General features: G+C 42.6%; 1 protein-coding gene across 1 annotated transcript; it reads left to right on the forward strand.

Moving 5' to 3' along the window:
• The first annotated feature begins 7494 nt into the window (after positions 1-7494).
• Positions 7495-26902, forward strand: Sccpdh (saccharopine dehydrogenase (putative)). Its single transcript, XM_055608975.1, has 12 exons — positions 7495-7801; positions 9710-9822; positions 11812-11892; positions 16317-16446; positions 17165-17214; positions 17718-17848; positions 18632-18749; positions 19843-19962; positions 20056-20112; positions 23650-23761; positions 25273-25354; positions 26300-26902. Exons 1-12 carry the CDS (start codon positions 7612-7614, stop codon positions 26403-26405), a joined length of 1290 nt encoding a protein of 429 aa, XP_055464950.1. The 5' UTR covers positions 7495-7611; the 3' UTR covers positions 26406-26902.
• The last annotated feature ends 70 nt before the right edge of the window (positions 26903-26972 follow it).

The following is a 26972-nucleotide window of genomic DNA, read 5'->3' on the forward strand; positions in this document are numbered from 1 at the left end:
TATATAAATGATTAAATGTTTTCATGCAAAAAAAATTTTCGTTCAGAAAACTATACTGGCAGGTAAATAATTCTCATAGATTTAGGAACACCAGCCTTTACCACATCGACATCCTCTGTACTGACGCTATCACTTTTTGTAGGCTGTATCACCGTTTTAGGGTTTCTATTACTGCAACAAAACACCATGACCAAAAAGCAAGTTGGGGAGGAAAAGGTTTATTGGGATCACACCTTCACATTGTAATCCATCAATGAAGAAAGTCTGGACAGAAACTCAAACAGGGCAGGAACCTGGAGGCAGGAGCTGATGCAGAGGCCCCGGAGGGGTGCTGCTTACTGGATTGCTTGTCTTTGTTTGCTCAGCCTGCTTTCTTATAGAACCCAGGACCACCAGCCCAAGGATGGCACCACCCACAATGGGCTGGGCCGTCCTACAGCAAGCATGAATTAAGAAAATGTCTTACAGCTGGATCTTATGGAAGCACTTTCTCAATTGAGGTTTCTTCCTTTCAGATAACTCTAGCTTATGTCAGGACATAAGACCAGCCAGCATGACTGACTCCATGTCTACACGACACACAAACACATCACTATTAAGCTATAACCCTTCCTTTCTTATTCGTCCCCGAGTTCTCACATTAAAATTATAAATAACTTTAAAAGTCCTATAGTCAGGACAAATTCAAACACATTAAAATTCCAGTCCCTTTAAAATAGCCAATCTCCTTTAAAATCCAAAGTCAACTGTGGGCTCTGGTAAAATCAGAACTAAATTAAATGCTTTCTTACTTCAAAAGGGAAGAACCAGGGCAGAGTCGAAGTCTGGACAACGCAAAACAAAACTCCCAATAGTGTAAGTAACGGAATATCAGGGATCCACTCACGATCTTCTGGGCTCCTCCAAAGAGCTTCGCCACTTCCCCAGCTCTACCCTCTGCAGCACACACAGCTACAGTTGTCTTCAGGCTGGCTCCCCTCCACCGCTGCTGCCATTCTTGGTGTCACCCCACAGTACTGGCATCTCCAAAGGCTGGGGTCTTCTGCCGCAGCTGGGCTGCTCGCTCACTAACATCCTCTCCGAGGCTCTCTTCATGGTGCCAGGCCTCAACTTCTCTGTATGACCCCTTCCATCCCGCACCTTCACCGGTGGCCTCTCCAGGCCTCTCACAGCGCCAAGCCTCAGCTGCTCTCCATGATCCCTTTTGTGGCTTCAAAACCAGTACCAGCTGGGTGACTCTTAGACTACCATGTTTGGCTGCCAGCGTGAGGTGTATAACCTTGTTTGGTGTCTTAAAGTCTCTATTTCTGTAACACTATGACCAAAAAGCAAGTTGGAGGGGAAAGGGTTTATTCAGCTTACACTGTTCATCATTGCTGTTCATCATCATTGAAGGACGTCAGGACAGAAACTCAAACAGGGCAAGCATCCTGGAGGCAGGAGCTGATGCAGAGGCCATGGAGGGGTGGGTGCTGCCTACGCTGGCTCGCTTAGTCTGCATTCATAGAGAACCCAGAACCAACAGCGTAGGGATGGCACCACCCACAGTGGGCTGGGCCCTCTCCCACTGACCACGAATTGAGAAAATGCCTTACAGCTGGTTCTCATGGAGGAATTTCCTCAACTAAAGCTCCTGTCTCTCTGATGACTCCAACTTGTGTCAAGTTGATGTAAAACTAGCTGCTTCAGCTGCCTCTGGAACACCGTGTCTGCGTGTGCTTAGGAAAAATTTCCCCGAAGATTTTACCTCAGTGATGCTGGTCTCTTAATCACCGCTGGTTTCTCAGCTCCAGCCAACCAGCACTGAGCACCCCAGCAACGCCAAGTCTTCACTTTAGTAGTTCTGGTGTCCTGTTAATCACAGCTGACTTTTTAACCCCAGCTAACCAGAACCACAGACTCTTCGCATAAAAAGCATGGTGAGGTCTTCGCTTCCCTCTGAACTGTCACAAGCCAGGCCTCCGCTGTTTGTACTGCTCTCAACACTCAGAGACTTTTCTTTTACAAAGTTCCAAAGCGCTTCCACAATCCTTCCAAAACCAACATAGTTAGGTCCGTCACAGCAAAACCCCATTATCCTGGTAGCAACTTGTCTTAGTTAGGGTTTCTATTGCTACAACAAAGTACCGTGACCAAAAAGGCAAGTTGGAGAGGAAATGGGTTTATTGGACTTGTACTTCCACATTGTAATCCATCAATGAAGGAAGCCAGGACAGGGACTTAAACAGGGCAGGAACCAGGAGGTGTTGCAGAGGCCGTGGAGGGGGGCTGCTTACCGGCTTATTCCTCATGGCTTCCTCAGCCTGCTTTCTTATAGAACTCAGGACTGCCAGCCCTAGGAAGGCACCACCCACAATGGGCTGGGCCCTCCTACATCAATTATGAATTGAGAAAATGCCTTACAGCTAGATTTTATGGAGGCATTTCCTCAACCGAGGTGCCTTCCTCTCTGATGACTCCAGCTTGTGTCAGGTTGACATAAAACCAGCAAGCACAGTCACCTTTATGAGCATAGAATATGCAATATTTGAGATCTCCTTTACAATGTTTCTCGTTTTCTTTCTTACACTTAGGATTTTACATGTATTTGTGATATTAAGTTCATGTGACACATAGGAAAAATTAATAAAAACTATTTTGGGGAATGAAGCATTCATTGGTACGTATAAGGAAAGCAAGAGTGAGAGAGAGAAAAGAGCAAAGGAAGGCCTAAAGTTAGCAGAATCCGGCACATCCTGGCAGCCTAAAGTTATGACCTAGGGGATAACAGAGCCTGGGTCTAGCTGGGACGAGGGCTGGAGCCTTTGCCCATCTGCGTACATTCATAGAAGACAGACACACAAAATGCAGTCTTCTCTGATGACCGTGAGTCACGTCACATATGGAGCTTGGCAACTGCCATGTGGAGGCAGCAGACGGCAGCTGCAGAAATAGTGTGTCTGACAGCTAGGTGTGGGTGGGCCCTTAGCTCGAGTCAACGCATGATAAAAATATGTGTCTTATTTAAGGTTTCTACGGCTGTGATAAAAAACGCCACGACCACAAGCAACTTGGGGAGGAAAGCATTTATTTCCCTTACACTTACATATGGCAGTCCGTGCTGAGGGAAGTCAGGGCAGGAACTCGAGCAGGGCAGGAACCAGGAGGCAGGATCTGATGCAGAGGCCGTGAAGAGTGCTGCTTGCTGGTGTGCTCCTCGTGGCTTTCTTGGCTTGCTGGGTCACCAGCCCAGGGACAGCCCCTCCCACAGTGAGCTGGGCCTCACCACATCAGCCACCCAGCAACAAAATCTCCACAGGCCAGGCTGGTGGGGACATATTTTCCCAACTGAGTTTCCCTCTTTCAAAATGACTCTAGTTTGTGTCAAGTTGACATTAAATTAGCCAGCACAGTATGTGCTATCAGAATTAATCATCTTAGGAACATTTTAAATTTCCATTTAAATATCATCCAGATAACAACTGTCATATCTGGGAGACAAGTATATTTTTAACTTTTGATGCCAGTATGTGTCCTGAGTTACTTTGAAGCAGACCCCAGACAGTATCTGTGTTATGGTTTGAGCATGTTTCCCAAGGGTCTGTGTATTGGAGCTCGGTCTGAGTGTGGTGATAAGAAAAGCTGTGAACACGTTAGCAAGCAGAGGCGGTAGGAGATGATTAGATCCCAGGCATGGCTTTCGGAACAGACCAGTGCAGACCACAAGGCATCCTCGTGAGAGTGGGATGATAGAGCAAAGTCCCTCTTCTTCCTTTTTTTTTTCTCTTCTGCTCTTTTTCTTTTTTCTGTTTTCAGCTCTGAGTGCTTAGCACATGCTGAGCCAGCGCTCTAACACCAAGTTAAACTCTCAGCTCATTGTTTTCCTTTCTGCTTCTCTGTGACCTAAGCAAATAGCTAACCTAGACCAGAGACTAACAGAGCTGCCTAAACTTCAACTTCTGGTTTTTAACACTGAGCTAAATACTTTTCTGTTGTTGTTGTTTTCAAAAGTTCTTAGCTTTAGGCATTTATCATGGCAAAAGAAAACAGATGTCTTAGTTACTTTTCTGTTGCTGAGAGGAAAAAAAATCACCATGATCAAGAAAACTTATAAAAGAAGACATTTAATTGGTCCCATAGTTTCAGAGGTTAGAGTCCATGACAGTGATATAAAGCTGTCAGGAACAGCTGAGAGCTCACATCTTGATCCACACACAGAGACAGAGAGAGCTAACTCCAAATGACAAGTGTTTTGAAACCCCAAAGCCCAACTCCGGTGACGTACTCCCTCAACACATCTGATTCCTTTTCCCTTGACCTACCTTGTAGCTCTTTGTGCACATTTGGTGCTATGTTATTGATTCCTATGCTTATTGGGAAGAGAGCCTATGCTCAATATCATTGACTTTATTTAAAATTTTGATTATTTTGTTCATTGTGATTTTTTTTCATTGTGATTTTTAAAAAATATTTACTTAAAAGTTTAAAATTCTCAATTACTGTAGTGAGAATTTAGGTTTCTTTAAAAACCAGTTACCTTGGGGCTGGAGACTTAACCAGTGGTTAAGAGCACTGGTTACTCTTCCAGAGGTCCTGGGTTCACCCAGTACCCACTTGGTGGCTCACAATCATCTATCTGATGCCCTCCTCTGTCATGCAGGCATACATGCAAATAGAGCACTCATATATATAATTAAATACTTTCAAAAAAACAGTTATGTGAATATTTTTGTTTTAATCCCAGGTGTAGGATATGGGGCCGCTTCAAATTGTTCATAACAGCTAGTGTTTGAGGAGGGGTGCGATTTTTGCCAGCTGAAGATAGCTTACATTTGGAATTCTGGGAAGTCTTGAGAGGGTATAAATTCGAGAGCCCAGAGAGAGGCAGGGGGCACTCCAAAGGAGGAGGAGGGGGAGGAAAGAGAGGAGGAGGAAAAAGAGGAGGAGGAGAAGAAGAAAGAGGAGGAAGACGTGGCTGCTGCTCCCCCACTGCTGCTCCTGGCTGCTGTTGCTGCACTTTGACAAGAAGAAGTTGGAGATACCCTGAATAAAAAGATTGGACTTGCCCCAAGGAACCTGAAGTAGCCTAAAGAAACCTACATCCCCTTTCTTCTCTAGCATTCGGTCTCTCCTGCCTAGTGTTGGGGGGTTGGAAGAGAGGTAGATAAGAATCCAAATAAATTAGCTTAAAAAAAATACCCCCAAGAAATTACTCTCCCAGTTTTTCTATATCTAAATCCTGCTAATCTGGGCCAGTACTGGCCTCCTCTCTGAACTTTCTTTTTCAGTGAATTGAAACAGTTACCATATAACACAGGGGTCCTCAGCACAGTGTTGGCCACCACCAACAGTATAATCTGGGACAATCTCTTGCTTATTCTCTCTAGAGTTCCTCTCATCATTTGCCACATATGCGGCAATAAGCCATCTATCCAGATTAAGGATAGCAATGATTCTGTCATAGCCATGTATTCGTAAATCCTATCTCAAAGCCTGACACAGGAGGCTCCCTAGGAATGCTTGCTGGATGGTATCGAATAACTTTTTACGTGTATGGGATACAAATGAACACAATTATAATTTAAATTTAGAAGTGGCATTATATCTTCAGCATGAGCTGGAGAGATGGGTCAGCCGTTAAGGGCTAGGCTCACAATCAAAATTACATCTACAGCATGCTAGAGTTTAGATGTTGAGTGTTCATTAAAGGCCCATATCCTAATCGGTGGGCCTCTGGGTAGCAGGCGTGTGTAGAAGTCTTAGGAAGTCCTCCTCCCAATCTTCTGTTTTGTTGTTTTGGAGACATAGTTTTCCTGTGTAGCACTGGCTGTCTTGGAACTCACTCTGTAGGCCAGGCTAACCTCTCAAACTCAAGAGATCTGCCTGACTCTGCCTCCCAAGTGCTGGGATTAAAGGTGTGCCCCATCATGGCCCAGCCTCCTTCTCCCAATCCTGGTGTGTGATGTATCTCATTTGATGGTTGGGGTCTCTGGGATTTGGGGGAAATTACTGTCTGGAAGTAGTGGAAACTTCGTTGGGGGTGTGTGTGATATAAAGTCCTTAAATCATTGGGGGAATGACTACAAGCAGCAATCATGCCCCTCTGCTTCTTGGGTGTAAAGTGAGTAATTTGCTCTGCTTTGGACTCCAGTCATCACCATCCAGAATGACCACCAGCGGCCCAGACACCGAAAGCAATAGAATACACAAACAGCAAACCAAACTAAGACTTTCCTCTTTGTAACTTAATGTTAAATATTTTCTTTTTATTATTATTTTTGTCTGTTTTGCTTACATATACTTCTGTCATGTAAGTGTCTGGTGCCACAGGAAGCCAGAAAAGGGCATTAGTTCCCCTGGAGCTGGAGTTACAGAACATTGTGAGTTGCCTTGTGGGTGCTGGGAATGGAACCTGGGTTCTCTGGAAGAGCATCCATTGTGCTTAACTACTGAGCCATCTCTCCATTCCCCAGGTATTTCTTGATAGTAAGAGAAAACTAACCAGAGCATTTAAAAGGATGGTGTATGACGTGGGGTGGGGTGGCACAGGGGTCATATGTCGTAATCCCAGGACTTGGCAGGCTGTTGCAGGAGCACCCGGAGCCTGAGGCCATTTGGGACTACATAGAGAACCTGTCTGGTGGAGGGAGAGAACAAGCAACAGCAAAACTTTAAGCACGTTTAAGACAAAATAACCGCTCAAAATAATAATCCGGGCATCTCTCAAAACCAGAACCAGTTCTGAGAAATCCAGAACGGCGTTAAAATCCAGTGACAGTTAAGAGGGCAAAAATGCAAATGAGGCAAAATGAGTGACTTCAATGGGTACAGGTCATTTAAATATAGAGGCCCAGCTGCTGTTCCCCATGGACATTTGGCTATCTGTATTCTAGGACTCAATTAGCAGGAATGGGTTTGGTCTATACAGGTACAGGCTCTAGTAAGAGTTTGATCCTTAGATTCCCGAAAGTTCTCTGGCTCCTGTGGCATGCGTGTGCGGACAGAAAAACCAATGTATGCAGTATGCATGCAGGTAAGTATGTATACATGTAATTTTTTTTTTTTTTTTTTAAGGACACCTAGTCCAAAGCAATGGTCTCCGATGACAGTCCAGGACACTCGGCCCTTCCTGACTGCTATTATGCTTCGCCTCCGCCTCCATCCGGGGCTTCCAAAGCTCCAGCGCTCGGCGTGGGAGACCCCTCGACTGTCTCTTTTTCGCAAGCCCCTGGAGAAGCGGGAATAACCGGCCCGGCCGGGTCCTGCCTCAGGGAGGCCGAGAAGGGGGACGCCTCGGGCGGCCAGAGCGGTGCAGGTCGCCGGGCCGCGGGCAGCATGGGCCGCCGGCCGCTCCTGTCAGCCGGCGACGCCGACTCGCAGCCCGAGCCCGACGAGGCCGCGCAGCACCGGCCGCCGGCGCGGGAGACCGCGCAGCCGCGGGGGCGCGTGGAGGCGTGGGCGTGGCCGTGGGCGTGGCCCGCGCGCGGGCCGAAGGGAGCGGGGCGCTCTAGCCGCGGCGGCGACGGCGGCCAGGACAGCGGCGGTTGCTGCGCCCGGTACTGGGGTCGCGGCCTGAGGCGCAGGCGCGGTGGACTCAGCCCGCCCCGGGCTGCAGCTCGCTGTGGACTCGTCATGGCGACGGAGCAGAGGCCTTTCCAGCTGGTGGTGTTCGGCGCCTCTGGCTTCACCGGCCAGTTCGTGACGGAGGAGGTGGCCCGGGAGCAGGTGGCGGTGGAGCAGAGCTCCCGCCTGCCCTGGGCCGTGGCGGGCCGCTCCAAGGAGAAGCTGCAGCAAGTGCTGGAGAAGGCTGCCCTGAAGCTGGGTAACGGGGCGGGGTGGGCAGGGCCGGGCCGGGCGCTGGGCGCCGAGGGGCGTACCCCGCTCCGTGAGCCTGCAGCGAGCCCTGCCCGGGGGCCGGGGGCCGGGCGCCTCGCCGGGCCGCTCTCGTTCCGCCCCCGGATTAAAGGAAGAAAATAAAAAGAAAGTCCTTTTCTCCCTCAGTTCGGGGAGCCCCGCTGTCGAAATAACCACGAACTTTGGTAGCTCTGTCCTTCTGTCGTTCCGGTGGGTTTGGAGGGTCGTGGTGCTTTCCCTCGGAAAGGGACCTAAGGTGCTGATTTCTCGGTGGTCCATTGTAGTTTGTGATGGGGGACGAGAAAGAAAGCTCGAGCTGTACAGATAACATGACAGTGTGCTCGTTTATCTCTGTGTTTTGGCGATACGGTTTAGCTCAGCACTTCCGAATGTGGCTCAGCATATACTGTGCTTCCCAGTTACCCCACTAGCTACCTGACATTTAGTTTTTGTGCTTTTGGCTTTGTGTTTGTGTTTTTTTGTTTTTTGTTTTCGCTTATAGAAGTCCTCCAGCAGTTCTTACTTTAATTGTTTGAGGCAGTGTAGGCTGGCCAGGATCTCTTGCCTCATCTTCCCGAATGCTTGACATTAGCGCCACTCCAGTCTTCAGTTATCTTATTATTCATAAAAATGTGGGTTTTTTTTTCTTTTTATGTTTTGGTATTTATTTATTCTCTCTCTCTCTTACACACCCACACACCCCCTACCTTTCTGGATGGGGGAAGCACCTGACTTAGAACCTTGCCTTGGAGTTTGGCAATTACATCTTCACCCAAGACAAGTCATACTTGTTCTACATTCAGTCTTACAGTTCCACACAGAGCCTTGCCTAGAGTGAATTCTCACTCTACAGTCTTTTGTTTTGTCGTTATACGTAGAAGATAGTATGCAAGCTAGATTCTCCTATAACTCGTAATACTGCCACTGCTAACACACAGAACCTTGACAAAGAAATTTTGGACACTTCTTTGTTGTTTTCTGGAAAACATGTTATTATTAAAAGACATTTGTTCCTTGTATTTTCTTTCCTCAGCAAGACTCATGCCAGTATTTCTTAACCTGTGGGTTCCAGCTGTCTTGGGGGTTGAATGACCCTTCCACAGGGGTCACCTAATACCACCAGGAAACACAGACACGTACATTTTGAGTCACAACAGTAGCAAAATTATAGTTATGAAATAGCAACAAAATAGTTTTATGGTTGGGTAGTCACCATAGCATGAGGAGCTGTATTAAAGGTCCACAGCCTTAGGAAGGTGGAGAGCCACTGCTCTGTCGTTACAGCCCAGTCACCATCTACATTGCTAAAATTAGGTGATTTTGTGTAGGCTGGACTACTTATATGAATTCACAGGGCTGGAGAGATGTGTCAGCAGCTAAGAACATCTTCTGCTCCTGCTGAGAATCCACGCTCAGCGCCTACCATCCACGTGGGGTGACTCACACCCCCCTGTAACTCAGCTTCAGGGAAGATCTGATACCTCTGGTCTCCTCCGGCACCTGCACTGAAGTGCGTGTGTGTGTGTGTGTGTGTGTGTGTGTGTGTGTGTGCATGCGTGCACATGCGTGCAATATAATAAACCTCTGAGTCCTCTTTACTTCTTGTGGTATTACTCTGTTGACACTCTCCTTCCACATCCTATAGTTGGATCATATGTCGTTTAGTAGCTGTTTTTGTAATAGAAATATCTTGGTGGAGAGGAAGTCAAAACAGGCATCTAATCAGCACGTTAACAAGTTGTAAAGTTCTCATGGTTGAAAGTTTTCAGTGTATTAGAACATTTAGATTTGCTGTCACTGTTTACTGTAAAAAGTGATTTGGGAGACCTCATATTGACTCGGACTTGCTTGAAATGATTTTTTTTTTTAACTTTAGGAAAACCAACACTATCATCTGAAGTTGGAATAATAATCTGTGATATCTGTAATCCAGCCTCACTTGCTGACATGGCTAAAAAGACGACGCTTGTCCTCAACTGCGTAGGACCTGTAAGCAATCAACCCTTCTTTGTATCAGAACAGACAACCCGTTCTTCACTAGCAAAAGCTGGTATTTTACATTCCAGAGGAACATAAGGGCGGGAGGCAGATGACTTGATTGGAGGCCTTAACTCCATAGAGGAGTCTTTTCATTGATAGGACCAAAGTCTTCCAAAATAGTGACAGGCTTTTTGTGACACTGTATTTGGAGAATGTGCTGATTGGCTCCCCTTACCCTGCCCCCCTTTTATAATGTAAAAAAGAAAAAAAGTTTGATAAGTCAGAAAGATAGATAGTTCAGGGGGTAAAGGCATTTGCCCTGCAACCTGACAACTTGAGTTCAGTCTCTAAAACCCATACAGTGGAAGGGGAAAACTGATCCCCAAAAGTTGTTCTCTGATCTGCACACTTGCACATGAGCAAAGCGCGCACACACACACACACACACTAAATAAATGTGATTTTAAAAATTTAAATGTTCGCATTTATAATCCCTGCTTATTTGTTTTATTCTTATATTATTACATAGATACATTAAAAGACAGGGTAGAAACTAAAAGCAGACTAATTTACTTATTTATTGAATGTTTACCCAGTGTAAAGTGCATTATTCTGGGCAACTGAGACATAATCGTGAACAGAAAATTTTGAATGGAGTTTACAGTTTTGTAGAACAGATAGGAATATAATATTATAATAGTAGGGAGTGATAGAGCTCAAATGAAGTAGAACAATCAGATACCTATATTGGCACACTCCTCCCCCCTCTCTCAGACAGGGTTTCTCTGTGTAGCCCTGACTGTCCTGAAACTTGCTCTATAGACCAGGCTGGCCTCAAACTCAGAGACCCACCTGCCTCTGCCTCCTGAGTGCTGCGATTAGAAGCGTGTGCCACCGGCTCTCATACTCTCCCAGGACATGTTCCCAAGGAATTGACATTGAACAGGGATCAGGATGAAGGGAGAGAGTAAATTCTATGATTGTTTGAGAAGAACCCTGTTCTGTGGAGAGGAGGTACAAAGGTCTTCTATGAGACTGTGCTTGGCAAAATGAAGAAAGTGAGAGAAGAGAGTGTGGTTGGGTCTGGTAGCCAGGCAGAGATAGAAGGTATGTTGAAATATTCAGGAACTGGGTCATGGGGTCTTGCAGGCTGTGGTTAGGGTTTGGCAGTCCTAAGCACGTGTAAGCAAGTGTCATTAGAGATGTGATTTCATTTTTACATTTTTCAGCTTCTAAGGAAAAGTAGCTAAGGAACCAATAGCAGGATGGTCCAAGCTAGACAAACATTAAGGGTAGATGTAGCAGCAGAGGTGGTTAAAAGCGCCAGGTAATGTAGGTGTGGTGGCTTGTACTTGCAGCCTGGCACTTTGGAAGCGGAATTTGCCCTTTTATCAAGCTAACAAGACCTTATCTTAGAAAAAAAAAAGTGGTTGAGTTGGGAGTGTGTTTTAGTATTTTAAAAGAAAACAACTGTTGCCTCTATATTGGATATTGGGTATGAAAGAGGTCACATCTAAACTTTTGACCTGTAACAAGATGACTGTTGATAGTATTTACTGACCTAAAAAGCCATCATAATTGGCAGTATGTTGGAAAACTAAGCTTCTAAAGTGTTAATGTTTATATTTTTCTCATTGTTAATTAGCGTAGATTCTATCAGTTACATTGCTATAATCACCGTAACACCCTGAGCAACTGCCTCATCTTTTTTTGCTCGGTGCTCTAGAAAAACCCAACCCTGTTGAGCTTGTCACCTGAAATGAGACTGTCTGTCCAGTTAGTTTTACATCAGATTATGCTGAGCACTGGTATTACACACACATGTTATGAATAACAGACATGCAATACCATGTCAGGCTCTTTACCTCAGTTAAGGATCTAAACGCATGTTTGGCAGGTACTTAACCCACTGAGCCATTTCCCCAGCTGTAAAATGGCCTTTGGTTCAGTTAAGCTTGTTAAGTTAAGAATAACATATTGGTTTTCTTTTTTCCCTAGTATCGATTTTATGGAGAACCTGTAGTAAAAGCGTGTATTGAAAATGGAACAAGTTGCATTGACATCTGTGGGGAACCTCAGGTATGTAAATCAAAAAGACAACAAAACTAGCCATGTATGGTTTTTCTGTGAAGTACAAGCATATTTAGTACCATTTTGTAGACATTCTGAAGCTGACACCTTTCTAGTACCTAGAGCTTGAGGGAGAGCATTGATAAGATCTTAGCTTTAGTTTTCTTGGAATGTTCTATGTTCTTTGTTATTTCCTTGGTGTGTGGATGTACTCATTTTTATAGTTACTGAATGCTATAAGCTGAATCATTAAAGCAGCATGTTGTGGGTAATCCTCAGACTGTATATCTTAGTAACATTTTCAGTATGAGTTTCCTTTTTTAATATTTATTTTATTTATTATGTATACAGTGTTCTGCCTACATGCAGGCCAGAAGAGGGCACCAGATCTCATTATAGATGGTTGTGAGCTGCCATGTGGTTGCTGGGGATTGAGCTCAGGACCTCTGGAAGAGCAACTGGTGCCCTTAACCTCTGAGCCATCTTTCCAGCCCATGAGTTTTCTTTCTAAAGCTAGGTACCTTTACAACATTACAGAAGATAAATATAAAATTCCCTTGAGCTGGGATGTAGCTTAGTTGGTAGAATGTTTAGCATGCACAAGACCTTAGGTTCCATTCACAGTACTACATTAACTGGGTGTGCTGGCACATGCCTGTACTCCTAGCACTGTAGATGTGGAGACAGGGGGATCAGATATTCAAGGATATCCTATTCAAGCCCAAGAGGCCCTGACTCAAAACAACAATAACAACAGCAGCAACAAAAAAGAAGCAGGATCTCTGTGAGTTCAAGGCCAGCCTAGTCTACATAGCAAGTTCCAGGCCATTGAGGGCTACACAATGAGACTGTAGTTCAGAAAAAAAAAAAAAAAATTCTCTCAACTTAGAAGTGTTAAATGAAGGATGATGCATTAGGTGAGCAACTCAATGGTAGACCATGTGCTTAGTATATGTATGAGGCTCTGAGTTCAGCCCCAAGCAACCTTCAGCAAATGTATGTATGTATGCCATAAATATGATATAATGTATATATTGTGCAATAAAAAATTGAAATGCTCACATTCAGTCAGTGCTTGCCATTTGCTAAACACTGTGCTAAGCACCTTATTAACTGTTTAAAAACATCTCTATAGCTTTCTTCTTCTCTGAAGAAATCAAAGCCTAGAAAGTTAAGTAATTTGCTCAGCACTACACACCTAGTAAACAGAAGTAAGACTTGGTCTGCCATACTATGGGAGTCCTGTGTTAATAGGACTAAACTTCCCTACCACCTTCAGAATGTAAATGTATATGTCTCTACTGATCATCATTAATATGCTGTATAATCTATGCTTAGAGATTATCAATTGCTATTATATATTGAAAAATACTAGGAAAGTACGAATTACCAAAATTGATCAAGAGCCGGAAGAAAAAAGTCAATTCTGTTGTTTAAAATAATCCACAATGTAGAAAATGGTGAAAGGCTTGTGAGTTATTTTATGAGCTACCAGTAGTATCAAAGCCTAAAAGGTCTGTACTTTCTCCCCTTCTCACTCTTGTTCCCTTTGACCCAGTCTTCCTCCTGACTGTTTATTTACCTTGGTGCAAAACAAGGCCAGAATCAGGAATGCCCTGACAATCATACCTGCCCTTCAGTCCTCTTCCCTAACTGTGATGTGTGTATTGAGACTTTGATTTGAAAATAAAGTGTGCACGAGGTACAGTGTTCTTGGGGCTGCAGATGCATCGAGAAAAGACTAGAACAAACAAACAGAATACATGTAACTGCTCCCAAGCCCCAATAAAGGTTCAAATATACAGAAAACTACTTTTTAAAGATTATTTTACTTTATGTGTCTGGGTATTTTGCATGCAAGTATGTCTTGTACTGCTTGTGTGCCATGCCTGATGCCTGTAGAGGCCAGAAGAGAGCATCAGATCTTCTGGAACTGGAGCTATAGATGGTTGTGAGTCACCATCTGGGTGCTAGGAATTGAATCTGGGTCCTCTGAGAGAGCAGCCAGTGCTCTTAACTGCAGAGCCATCTCTTCAACCCCAGAGAACAACTATATACTAATAATGGAAATATAAAAATACAAACAACCCAGTTTAAAACTAATGATGACAAGACATAAAAGGGGTTGAGAATTTAGCTTAGTGGTAGGCAAGTGCAAATCCATAGGTTCAGCCCCTAGTACCACAAAGAAAAAAGAAAAAGGAGAACAAGAGTCCCAGATAGGTAGCTGTGCTGTCTTCAGGAAGAGGGGATAGTCTACAGTGCGGAGTCCTGACAAACACTGTTTCAGCCAAATAGCCAATGTTAACATCAACACAAGTAAGCCCAACTAACAAGATTGCTCAGTGGCTAAAGGTCCTGGCCTCACAATCCTAGGGACTTGAACTTGATCTCTGGATCTCATGATGGTGGAAGGAGAGAACCAACTCGACAGACACACACGCACACACACGCATATACACGCACACATGCACACGCACACAGTGACACATGTGCTTCCTGCCATCATGCCCATATGCACAGGGTGATAAATTTAAAAAATTTAAGTTACTACATTATGTTGATAGGACGTATCCTTCATAAACCAGTTTAATCTTAAGAAAAACAATAAATCTTACAGATTAATAATCTTCAAAATTGCTTATCTGTGTCCTCAAAATTATTAAGGTTGTCAAAATCAAGGGAAATATGAAAAACTGTCACTGCCAAAGGAGTCCAAGAAAACTTGGCATCCATATGTGATGTGATATCCAAGATAGAATCTTGGAGTAGAAAAAGGACACTGGGTAAAAATATGCAGGAACAAATGAAGAATGGACTTTAAGCCAGTCCTGTAATCCCAGCTACTCAGTAAATAGATCAAAAGTTCAAAACCTGTCTTAGTTAGTGAGCTCAGGACCAGCCTGGGCAACATAGAGAGACCCTGTGCTAAAATAAACAGTACAGAAGGATTGGAAATATAGCTCCAGTGGTAGGGCACCTGCCTAGAGTGTGATTCCCCATACTGCCATTAGGGGGGTGCTAGAGAGATGGCTCAGTGGTTAGAGCACTGGCTGTGTTCCAGAGGACCTAGGTTTGATTCTTAGCACTCATGTGGTAGCTAACAACCATAGCTTCAGTTCCTGATGATCTGATGCCTTCTTCTGGAGTCCAGGGAACTGTGCACAGATGTAGTTCACAGACATGCAGGCAGAACATCCCCGTACACACACTATGTATGTGTGTGGACGGGGGTGCTGAAGAGATGGCTCACTGGTTATGTACGCTAGTTTCTCTTCCAGAAGACCTGGGTTCAATTCCTAGGACTGGCATGGCTGCTCACAACCTCAAATTAGAGTTCCAGGGGTATCCAATACCCTCTTCTGGCCTCCAGGGTTACTGTACAGACATGGCACTTAGACATACATGCAGGCAAAACATCCATATATGCAAAATGAAGATAATTTTTTAAAGGGGAGGATTTGGTGATTAATATATCTGTTTTGGTTCATTATTTTTAACAAATGCCAATATTAAAAGTGTTAATAATGGGAGAAACTAGCTAGTTGTGGTGGCATAGGCCTGTAATCCCAGCACTCGGGGAAGCAAAGGCAGATAGATCTCTGTGAGTTCGAGGGCAGCCTGGTCTACAAAGCAAGTCCAGGATAGCCAGGACTACACAGAGAAACCCTGTCTCAGAAAAACTGAGTTTCAGTTATCACAGGAGCTTTCCAATCTCTCTCTCAGTCTCTGTCTGTCTGTCTGTCTGTCTGTCTCTCTCTCTCAGGTTTGCAAGACAGGGTTTCTCTGTGTAGCCTTGGCTGTTCTGGATTCACTTTGTAGACCAGACTGGCCTCGAACTCACAGAAATCCACCTGCCTCTGCCTCCCTGAGTGCTGAGATTACAGGCGTGCACCACCACACCCGGCTCATTTTTCCCAAAGTCTAAATCTGTTCTAAAATTTGGTTTACCTGAAGCTGTAGTTCAGTGACAGAACCGTTGCCTAACATAGCAGGCCCTGTGTTCCATCCTACCACTCAAAAGAACACTAAACCAAACAATCTCACACAATTTAGACAGGAATTTCAACAGGCACTCATCTATCCCCCCTGTTATCCCCTTTCCTACCCTCTACTAAGGATAATATCTGGAAAGCTAACCTGCAGTAAACCTTTTATTTAATAAATTATGACAAGTGTTACTTCGTAGTTAAAACTCATTCTAAAACAGTATCTATTTGAGTTAAAGGAGCACATCCCTGTGCTTTCTGTTAAGTTATAGCCTGGGGTTGCTATTTGCCAAATAGTGGAAACCATCAGGCATTGATACTGTGTTGCAGAACCACATTGGCTGGTGTTTCCAGTTTAATGGCTTTGTCTTTAAGAGAAATCATTTAATGTGGGCTAGTTGTTTTTATAAACTCTCATGTACACTTTTGTCCTGGATTTTTTAGTTTCTGGAACTAATGCATGTGAAGTATCATGAGAAAGCTGCAGAAAAAGGGGTTTATATCATTGGAAGCAGTGGCTTTGACTCCATTCCAGCAGATCTAGGAGTGTTATACACCAGAAATCAAATGAACGGTAATTACTGGTCTATGAGGGCACTTAAATCTCACAGCAGAAGAGCTTTGTGCTTGTAGCCATTATGACTAATCCAGCACTGTCAATACCTTGATCGATATCCCTAGCCCTGTTATATATGTGTTTTGATTTTTATTTTAACAGTTTTAAGTTTTTTCTTTTGTCTTTGTGTGGGGATTTTGTTTCATTTTTGTTTTGTTTTTGTTTTATTATTTGTGGTGCTGGGAATTGAACTTAGGCCCTCATATTGAGCCACTGAGCTACATTCCCAGCCCATGTTTTAACACAAGGCGTATTTAGTGTTTTTTCTTAACATTTGCAGTAAATTTCAGTTACTACTGAAAAGTCCTTGGAAGCAATTCTGTCTAAGGCAGAGTCGTTCCCCTTGAGTGCTGTGATGAGCCTTCCAGGGTGATAGATTACATTGTCGTCTTACTGCAGAGTCTTAGGGTTGTCAGTTTCAGCACTACGGAGAGACTGACAGTACACCGGTTGGAGTTAGCTGAGCTCCTCTTCCTGAGAGTTTGCCTGGCCTCGACGGGGTCTTGATCTGTGATGACACACAATAAAACTGTGTAGATTTTCTGATTTTTTTTCCAGCTGTAATCTTAATAAAAACACCCCCACCTGAATTGACATAGTTTATTACTTGTCCTGCTTGAACAATTTTGGGGTTTTGTTTTGTGTTTTGATCTTTAACAGTCTCTTCTTTCTTTAGGTACTTTGACTGCTGTAGAAAGCTTCCTGACTATACATTCAGGACCTGAGGTCAGTTTCTTGTTTAGCTTGTTTTGTTGTTGTTTTCAAGCTAATATTAAAAACATTTTGGAAATGATGCATGGCTCCTGAAAAAGGTTTAGACTGAATTTTACATGCGCTTTAGTCCTATGTTTAATTTTAGAATCACTATGTTTAATTTTAGAAAATTAAAGATAGTGAATTACTTTGTTATATTGAGTGAATTACTATGGTCCCACTTCTAAGACATCTGTCTGTAATAAATGTCAGTCCAGAAAATTGTCACATTAGTGCCAGTCAAGCATGAATATGTATGGGGAAAGAAGAAAGCTTTTATTGGAATAAATGGTGAATATAATCAAGCCAATGAGTTATTGCTGCCTAGTTGGCCATGAAAATTTATCTCAAGATTATTAATTACAGGATTATGTTTTGTATAAATGGAGTTGGAATGTAATAACTATTAAGTTTCTTGGTCTTATCTTTCAGTAATTACCTATAAGACATGTTTAACTTATAAAATGTTTTCTTAGGGGTTGTGTATTCATGATGGTACCTGGAAGTCAGCAATTTATGGGTTTGGCGATAAGGGTAGTTTAAGAAAACTACGGAGTGCATCATGTCTGAAACCTGTCCCAATTGTTGGCTCAAAATTGAAAAGAAGGTATATCAATTTAAAACCTATTCTTTAGTGTTTCTGTATATTGTATTGCTATTGTATTGTATTGGCTGTTAATATGCTACTAAGAAAAGTTTGGAAACCTTTTTGACAAGTTCAGATTATTTCCAAAGTTAAAATGTAGTTAGCATATTATAATAAGTTTAGGTACTTTATATATTCACATACATGCTTCTAAAAATGAATTTTATGATATCTCACTGTCACCATCAAAATTAAATTTTAGTTCAGTTTTATGTTATAAAAGTACATCTTAGACCAGGTGGTGGTGGTGCATGCCTTTAATCCCTATGGAGGCAAAGGCAGGAGGATCTCTTGAGTTTGGGGTTAGCCTAGTCTACAGAATGAGTTCCAGGACAGCCCAGGTTGCACAGAGAAACTTTGTCTCTGAAAACCTAAACCAAAAGAAAAAAGTGATCATTTAACATAATGAACATGAATAGCCCTTACAGGTGAGAACTTAAGCAGACAGGACGTAAGATTTGGGCTGCTGAGTGGCGTTTAAGTTAGAGCCTTGAGAAGTCAGTGGGATCAAGCACTGTGCATGTATAATAGTAATAATAATGTGAATGATAGTAAGTTTCTGTCGACATGTAGAACAAAAGAACTGTTAGAAACACACTGAATTAGAGACATACTCTCTGTCTTATTAATCATCACTCCCAGGAAGGTTTCTGATGGCTTTTTAATTTGGTAATTTGCTAACTGAAGCTGTGACCCTTGTAGTAACAGGAGGAAATGCAACATTTTCATGGCTCTGTCTTGTAGGTGGCCAGGTAGCTATTGTAGAGAGCTGAACTCATATTCCATTCCTTTTTTGGGATCTGATATGTCTGTTGTGAAGAGGACTCAGCGTTACTTACATGAAAATTCAGAGGACTCACCAGTAAGTAAACATGACTTATTTGTTAATAAAGAGTAAGCCTTGGGGTTGGGAGGGAATGAGAGAGGGGGCTACAGCTGGGACACAAAGTAAATAAACTAATTAATATAAAAAATAAATTAAAAAAAGAGTAAGCCTATATTTGTTTTAGTTCTTCACTTTGTTTATTATCTTAAAAATGTGATGTTTGTAGCCAGGCTCTGTGGCACACACCTATAATCCCAGCACTCTGGGAAGCAGAGGCAGGCAGATTTCTGTAAATTTGAGGCCAGCCTGGTCTATAAAGTGAGTCTAGGACAACCAAGGTTACATAAAGAAACCCTGCCTCAAAAAAAAAAAAAAAAAAAAAAAAAGGATGCTCATGTTTGTGAATAAAAATGAATAAATAATGTGTATAATGTTATATCATGGGCATGGTACTAGCCTTGTGTACAAATCTGGCCTGCTGCAGTCTCAAGAAATAACACCCATCTCTGCTTAGTGCTTCAGCTGCTAGAATGCTATCTCTGTAATGGTTTTTGAGATGTCTTGGTCCCCACCCCTGGGTTTCCTTGCTATCTCAGAATACCAGCACACTCCTTTTGGTGAAGGAAATAGTTGCTCACCGTGCAACTCCAAGAGGAAACTGTCTCAGTTAAAAGATGGAGGGTGAACTAGATGTAGCAGCTCATGCCTGTAATCTCAGGAGGCTAAGGCGGGAGAATTGCTGAGTTCAAGTCCAGCCTGGGCTATGTAGTGACTCCAGGACCTGTCTGGATTACGTAGTGAGTTTAAGACCAGTAGCCTAGGTCATAGAATGACCTGCCCCAAAGAAAAGAAAGAAATGGTGAAATATTTTTTTTTTAGGGGAACAATGATGTATTATTACTAGACTCAGATAAATTATAGATTTTGTGGACTTTGGTGCTTAAGTAGAGCAATCTAATTGCCATTGTAACATTTAAAGCATAGGCTCCCAGTTTTGAGTTTGGAGCAAGCTTTTAGATATAATGCAGTCATTACATGGAAACTGCCTTGTTCAGTGTTTGCAGCTAAAGAGTGAGGGCAGTTCAGCTATTGTTCTTTGCATGAGTAATACTCTGCATTTTTCACCTAGGTTCAATATGCTGCTTACGTAACGGTGGGAGGCATCACCTCTGTTATTAAGCTGATGTTTGCAGGACTGTTCTTTTTATTCTTTGTGAAGTTTAGCATTGGAAGACAACTTCTTGTAAAAGTAAGTAAGCTCTTTTTATTAAACAAGTTCTTTAGAAATACTTCTTGTGAAGTTTTGAAAATATTGTTGAAGTTTGTTTGTTTTTTCCTTTAGTTCCCATGGCTCTTTTCCTTCGGTTATTTTTCAAAACAAGGTCCAACACAAAAACAGGTAATAGTTGTTTCTGTTTGTTATTTTTATGTCTAGGTCTCTAACATAATACACTTTTAAACTTTCTTTACATGGCGGGAGGGCTGGGGAGCTTGAGAGCATTGTTCTTCCAGGTTTCCTTTGTTGTCTTTTCACTCTCTGTGCTATATTCTCATCTCTTGTTTAGTCCTTAAAGGCTGAAATCTCCAGGGACCTTGTTATTCATTCCTAGCAGACTCTTAACAGGCACGTATCTCCTCATAGTAGTTCCGCATCCTGGGAGGTCCACACTTGGAGTTCAGAATTAGAGTTACAAGCATTTGCTGGTTGTCTGATGGTATTGCTGGTAATGAATCGAGTCCTCTGCTAGAACAGCAGTGCTCTTACCTTTGAGCCATCTCTCCAGATCCTCAACTGTTTAGTTTTTATTTTTCTAGTAGTAGCCATCTAATGGGTGTGCATTGGTATTATAGTGGTTTGCATATATTGAGTTGCATTTCCCTGAGGTTCCTGATTTTGAACATCTTGTATACCTTCTGTGGAGAAATGTCTGTTTCCTCTTCATCCAGTTTTAATTTGGATAAAAGGTCTGTATTTTCTAGATATTCATCTCTTATCAGATGATGATTTGTAAATATCCTTTTTCTGTGTTGCCTCTTTGTTTACTTGCTATTATAGGTCCTTATCTTCGGGCTGAAGTTTTCATAACATTTTGTATTTCTAATCCATGTTGCCACTGCTGTCCACACACAAAAATTTGGCCTTGTTAATTGCCTTGTTTAAAACACTTCTGAAGGGGCTGGAGAGATGGCTCAGTGGTTAAGAGCACTGCCTGCTCTTCCAAAGGACCTGAGTTCAATTCCCAGCACCTACATGGCAGCTTACAACTGTCCATTTCCAAGGGATCAGAGACATTCATACTAATGCACATAAAAATAAAATGAAATAAATTATTAAAAATAACTAAATAAACACTTCTGAATCACTACTTTTGGCAATAGTTTTTGCAGAGGTTCTATGAATTAGAATCACATCTGAGCCTTTTTTTTTTTTTTTTCCTAGTTGGCTTGACCTGACCCACATTCTGCCCAGTAGATCTGGAGAGCCTCCCTCCCTCCCCCCAAGTACAGAGCAGTTCTGAACTTCTAGAGAGAATTCCAGCTGATGAGAAGGAGTCCGGCCTGAGCATTCCTGGCTTCCTGGCAATGCCAGAGCACTGCCACAGTTAAGATCACTGCTGGGAGGAGAGGCTCCAGGTCAGGTCTGGGCAGTCTGTGCGTCACCAGAGCATTGCTGGCGTGAATTCCTTCCCGAGGTTTGAGGCTGCCCTGGCTCCTCATGATCATGTTCTGGATGGCTTCCTTTTGTATTTACTCCTGATTACTTGGAGCATCACCTCAGAGACTGGGTTGGAAGTAGTTCCAAAGCTGAACGTGCCTCACCTGAAAGACTAGGTACACAGCAGGGCAGAGGGCCTGTGTGTCAACTTTGTACCTCTGGAATGATATTTTCCAGACACACCACTCTACCATGTCCCCTCTTGCCTTTAATTAATGCATTCTTTTTTTTTTTCTGAAATTCACTCTACGTTTTCTACATTTGTGTGTGTGTGTGTGTGTGTGTGTGTGTATGTATGTACACATGTGCCACAGGTATGTACCCTGTCTCAAACAGAATTAAGTTTTGAGACTGGAGAGATGGCTCAGTGTTTAAGAACACTGCTACTTTTGCAGGAGACCTGGGTTCAGGTTCCACATGGTGCTTACAGTGATCTGTAACTCTAGCTCCAGGGGCTCTGATGCCACCTTGTGGTCTCTGTATGAACCAGGCATGCATGTGGTACACATATATACATGTAGACAAAACTCATACAATAAAAAATGTTTTGTTTTTGTTTTTTTCCTGAGACAGGGTTTGTTTGTGCAGTGTAGCCCTGGCTGTCCTGGAACTCACCCTGTAGACCGGGCTGGCCTCCCTCTGATTGAGTGCTGGGATTAAAGGTGTGCACTGTCACTACCCAGCCAAATAAGTATTTTTTTAAAAGACATGTATACTTTTAAAAATCCTGTTATTTGCCCCAGAGATCTGATATGCTACCTTCTGAACTTTCTCTGTATCTGCTAGTCCATGTCTTCTTTTTTTGTTAAGTCAGTTTATATATCTCTTCTTGTCAATGCAGTGTAAGAATGCAAATGTAAGAAAGGCAAGGGCCTATTATATTGACATTTCTTAGTTACACTTAGTAAAACAATTGTTAATCTTGGTTAAATTCTTTTGTCACTTTGTTCATAGGTTTAGTATTTGTAAAAGACAATAGCAAAAAGGCCTTTGTTTTTACATCTTTTCATCAGTGCAGATCTATTCTTGCTTGCTCTTGTCACTTAGACTTCTAAACTACATAACTGTGTTCTGTACTCTTGCACAAAAATTAGCACCAGCTTTTCTTGCCCATATACCTGGTGCTGCCATTCTTTAAGTCATAGTGTAAGAATCATTTTTAAAATTTTTTTTCTTTTATTTATGTGTGTGGGTATGTACACATGAGAGCAGGTGCCTGCAGAGTCTAGGAGAGAGCACTGGGTCCCCTGGAGCTAGAATTCCAGGTAGTTGTGAGCCACCCAACACAAATGCTAGGAAAAGCAGCGAGCACTCTTAGTCACCGAATGATCTCTCTAGCCCCTCATCTTTCTCTTATCCCTGTTCCTATCACCTTCTTTCCCTCACACACCAGCCATAAGAATTTATAGTCCAGAGAAGTAATTTTTGCCCCATGTAACAAGATGATAGATATAATATATTGATTCTTTTTTATCTATTAAAAATATTTTGTGTGGTCCCAGACAAGCCATGTGTGTCAAGAACTCCTCTGACTATGCTCCATTGGGTCATTTTGTTCTGATGACATGAGGCAGGCAGTTGCTGTGGTTGTCATCAAAGCTGTGGAGAAGGTGGCTGCTGAGCTGACAAAGTCACCAAAGTCTGCCCAGCAAGCTCAGAAGGCTAACTGAATGTCATCCCTAAAACCTGCCACCCCAGGCTCAGTCAGCAGGAGAGCAGTGTCAAACTGCTGTCTCTGTTGGCCCTTTAATAGTAAAAGACTGGTTAATGACACAACGCTTCATAAATCCTTCAGAAGGAAAGGAGAACGTTTTGTGGAACGTTGTGTGTGTTTCAGTTTAAAGTTTTTAGTGTTCAAAATCAGTACTTTTTGCTTGCTTGTTTGTTTTGTTTTTCAAGACAAGGTTTCTCATATAGCCCTGGGTATCCTGAAACTTACTCCTAGGGACCAGGCCAGCCTCAGAGTCAGGGATCTGCCTGCCTCTGCATCCAGAGTGATGGGGTTAAAGGAGTGTCTGTCCCACCACCACCACCAGGCAAAGTTGTACTTAATGGGAACAACTTGACTAAAACTCTGTTACAAAATTTCGAGAGCCATTAAAACAGATTTAATGAGGAGAAAAAAAAAGATGTTTCATGTGAAGTAGGACTGCAGGGTTTATTGTGTTCTAGAAGGAAATGAAATATTATTAAGCATGCCCTTTGCTTTTTCTTTCACAGTTGGATGGCTCATCATTTACGATGACATTCTTTGGTCAAGGATACAGCCATGGCTTTAGTGCTGAAAAGAACAAGCCAAATATCAGAATTTGCACTCAAGTGAAGGGACCAGGTATTTTGTGTATGGCTTAAGGGTGTTTCAGGCTTTAACATTAACCAATTTTGTTAATGCATCTAGCTTTCTTTTTCATGATAACTTAAAATTTCAAGTTTGAAAATGGCAAATTTTAATTATTAATAAGAAAGGTTAGCTGATACTTTTACCTGCTTCAGTCTCTTAAGTAGTGTAATTGTTTGGTGAGTCAAACCTTTGGTCCAAAGTTTCTGGTTTTGTGAAATATGTAGATTCATACACATTTCATAAAGGCGCATAATAACTCTTGATAGGTTGGTGAAAGGATGCATTGCTGAAAAGACCAGAAACCCTTTAGAGTGCTGTGCAGGGACAGGCGTCCTGTGAGCCACAGGTGACGTGCAGTTAACTACAGTCTGACCTGGCTCAGGGCTGATGAAGCCAGATGACAGGTTTTTTTTGCATCATGCTTTCTTTCCAAATTACAACTTGGCTTTTAAAGATAAATTGAGTAATGCAATGCCAGTGTCTTGCTTCATTATAGACTTCTTTTTAAGTTGCTGGGCACAGTCAGTTGTTTTACTGAGAGTTGTTAAGTATGTAGAGAGGACTCAGTTTAGAGTGTAACAGATACAGATGAGACTCCTCGCTGGGCAGCAGCAGTTGTTATGAAGCAGTGTTAGTCGGGGAGACCCTAAAGCCCTGCCTGGGGACTCTGGCTTCATGAGATGGGGCACAGTGAAGGACCATGTGGCTCAGTGCCCTCATCTGTAAAGCAGAGGATGGTGTCACTCACATAAAACTGTGTGCAAACCAAGTGAGTTTAGTACTTAAAGCAAACCAGAAGCAGACCATTTGAACACCAACAATCACACAAGTCACAGATTTTACACCTGACCTCATGTATTTCGTAAATGTCAAATTGCAGGTGTGCTCAAAATGCTTTATAAGAGTATCTTCAAGCCGGGTGAGGTAGCACATGCCTGTAATCCCAGCACGTAGGGAGGCAGAGGCAGGTAGATCTCTGAGTTCCAGGCCAGCCTAGTCTACAAAGTGAGGCAAGGATAGCCAGGGCTACGTGAGAAACCCTGTCGTGTTAAGAGATAACCTTTTTTTTTTTTTTTTTAATCTCCAAGGCCAGACATAAGTGCATGCCTTTATTCTCAGCATTTGGGAGGCAGAGGCAGGTGGATCTCTGATAGTTCCATGCTGACCCTGGCCAGCCTACATAATGAGACCCTGTCTTAAAAAAAATTACCTCCAGGGTAATAATTTCAGTATGTGTGTTTGTATATTTGTATATAAGTGTGTGTATATTCCAATATATGAAAACAAACAAAACCTAAAGCAGAGATGTTCCAAGCAGTTTGGATAAAGGATATTCAACCTGAACTATATAAATGTTAATTATTATTATTTTTGTTTTTAAGTGACCAGAATATTTATTGAAAAGATATCTGTATACTCAGTGCTAGACATGAAATGCACCATTGATTTTGGAATAAAGTCCATTTCATGAACACTTTTCTTTGCCCAACCCTTTCCTACAGAGGCTGGCTACGTGGCTACTCCCATAGCCATGGTTCAGGCTGCCATGACTTTCCTCAATGATTCCTCTGACCTTCCAAAAGGGTAAGTTTGGCTTTCTTATAATGAGAAGGTGTCTTTTTAAATGTGTGACATTTTAGCTAAGTTTTAGTTGATTTTCAGTCTTGGGTCTACACACAAGTTTTTGTGTTCCTTTGGACCAAAGATGTAAGTTCAAGCAATGCCAAATGCCAAGGACAACTTCTTATCTGCCTTTGGGATCACTGTGAAGTTGAATGAGAACCACATAAGCTGGCTTCAGAGAGAGAGAGAAAGAGAGAGAGAGAGAGAGAGAGAGAGAGATCAAGTCTAGAGAAGCCTGGCTCTCAGAAAAGGGCCCTATTGTTTATTTTGCAGTGTTATCTGGCGTCCCTAATCAGGACTGAGTTTACTCCTTGTTTGTAGAGAGGGGGTTTGTACAGATGGGGATTGAGTCATGGCTGCTAGGTAGGTGGTTAGGAAGTGTGCTCTCTTACTGAGAGTTTAGCTGGTGCCCTTAGAACTAAGCCAGCCTCGCCAGCACACAGAAACCCGTAGCTGAAAAGCAAATTATAAAAGTGCATGTAATAAAACCTAATTAAAAATTTCAAGTACTTATCATTTAGCATTTTTGTAAATACTGGCCATTATAGTAAAGAAACTTATTTCATCAAGTTTAAGTGCTGTTTAATAATAATTGGCTAGCCAAGTGAATCCAATTCATGTTTTTATTTAGTCCCCTTGAGTGTGAAGGCTCACTTGTATGATGCTCAGAGGGTCCTTGAGCACACCTGTAGCATGGAAACATCATGAGAAGCTGAGCCACGCTGTGGACTAGTTTCTCTCGAGGAAAGCCATGTGCTCATTTGGCTGGGTTTAGGATGGAGCCAGAAGTAGCTACGACAGTAAAGACTTGGCTTTCAGGAGTAGTGAGATGGAGATTGCTAGCCCTCCAGAGGAGAGAGCTGGAGAGAGCCACGGGCACTGTGTTTTATTTTCACTGTCTTTCAGGGGTGGTGTCTTCACACCTGGAGCAGCTTTCTCCAGAACAAAGCTGATTGACAGACTCAACAAGCATGGCATTGAATTTAGTGTCATAAGCAGCTCTGAAGTCTAAACATTTGAAGATTAACTGAATCATAAAATGCACAAACTAACAAACAGCTTCTCTATTTGATATGTGAAATTCTTCTATGAGCCTATCTGACTGTATATGGAAGATTGTCAAGTATAAAATATCTGTACATTAAAAGCAGGAAATTATACTATCTTATCCTAAGCTTCATATATCAGCTATTTTTATGACCTCATTGATTGTGAGAGAAAACTAACATTTTTATTGACAAGTGAACTGGAAGGTCAGGTGGTGAAGGAGGGTCCCTGCTGGTTGCCGACAGCATTCCCTAGTGGCTGTGGTTAGGCTGGGGCAGTAGCGTCTGCCTTCCTTGCTGTGGTGTTGTGAAATCTCACCCTCCTGTGAGGTCCTCTGCAGCGTGTGAGCATTTGCTAAGAAAAACTGTACTTTTTTCTAGTTTAGTCTGCTTTCTCATCCATCTACATGAACTGATTTTTGGATTGTTCACCTCAGTTGAATAATAAAGGGTTGTTAATTGAGTAATGTTTTGTTTTTGGTTGGTTGGGATTGGGTTTTGTTTTTGTTCTGGACTTGCTTATTTTTGTACAT

This window comes from Psammomys obesus, unplaced genomic scaffold (assembly GCF_907164565.1).
Source record: "Psammomys obesus unplaced genomic scaffold, mPsaObe1.curated_primary_1811, whole genome shotgun sequence".
Lineage (NCBI taxonomy): Eukaryota > Metazoa > Chordata > Mammalia > Rodentia > Muridae > Psammomys > Psammomys obesus.

Bases quoted from the DNA above. Each gene is read 5' to 3' on its own strand.
- Sccpdh (XM_055608975.1), top strand. From the start codon at position 7,612: ATGGCGACGGAGCAGAGGCCTTTCCAGCTGGTGGTGTTCGGCGCCTCT. The intron at 7,802-9,709 runs GTAACGGGGCGG...TTTTAACTTTAG, and splicing joins GAAGGCTGCCCTGAAGCTGG to GAAAACCAACACTATCATCT. The intron at 25,355-26,299 runs GTAAGTTTGGCT...ACTGTCTTTCAG, and splicing joins TCCTCTGACCTTCCAAAAGG to GGGTGGTGTCTTCACACCTG.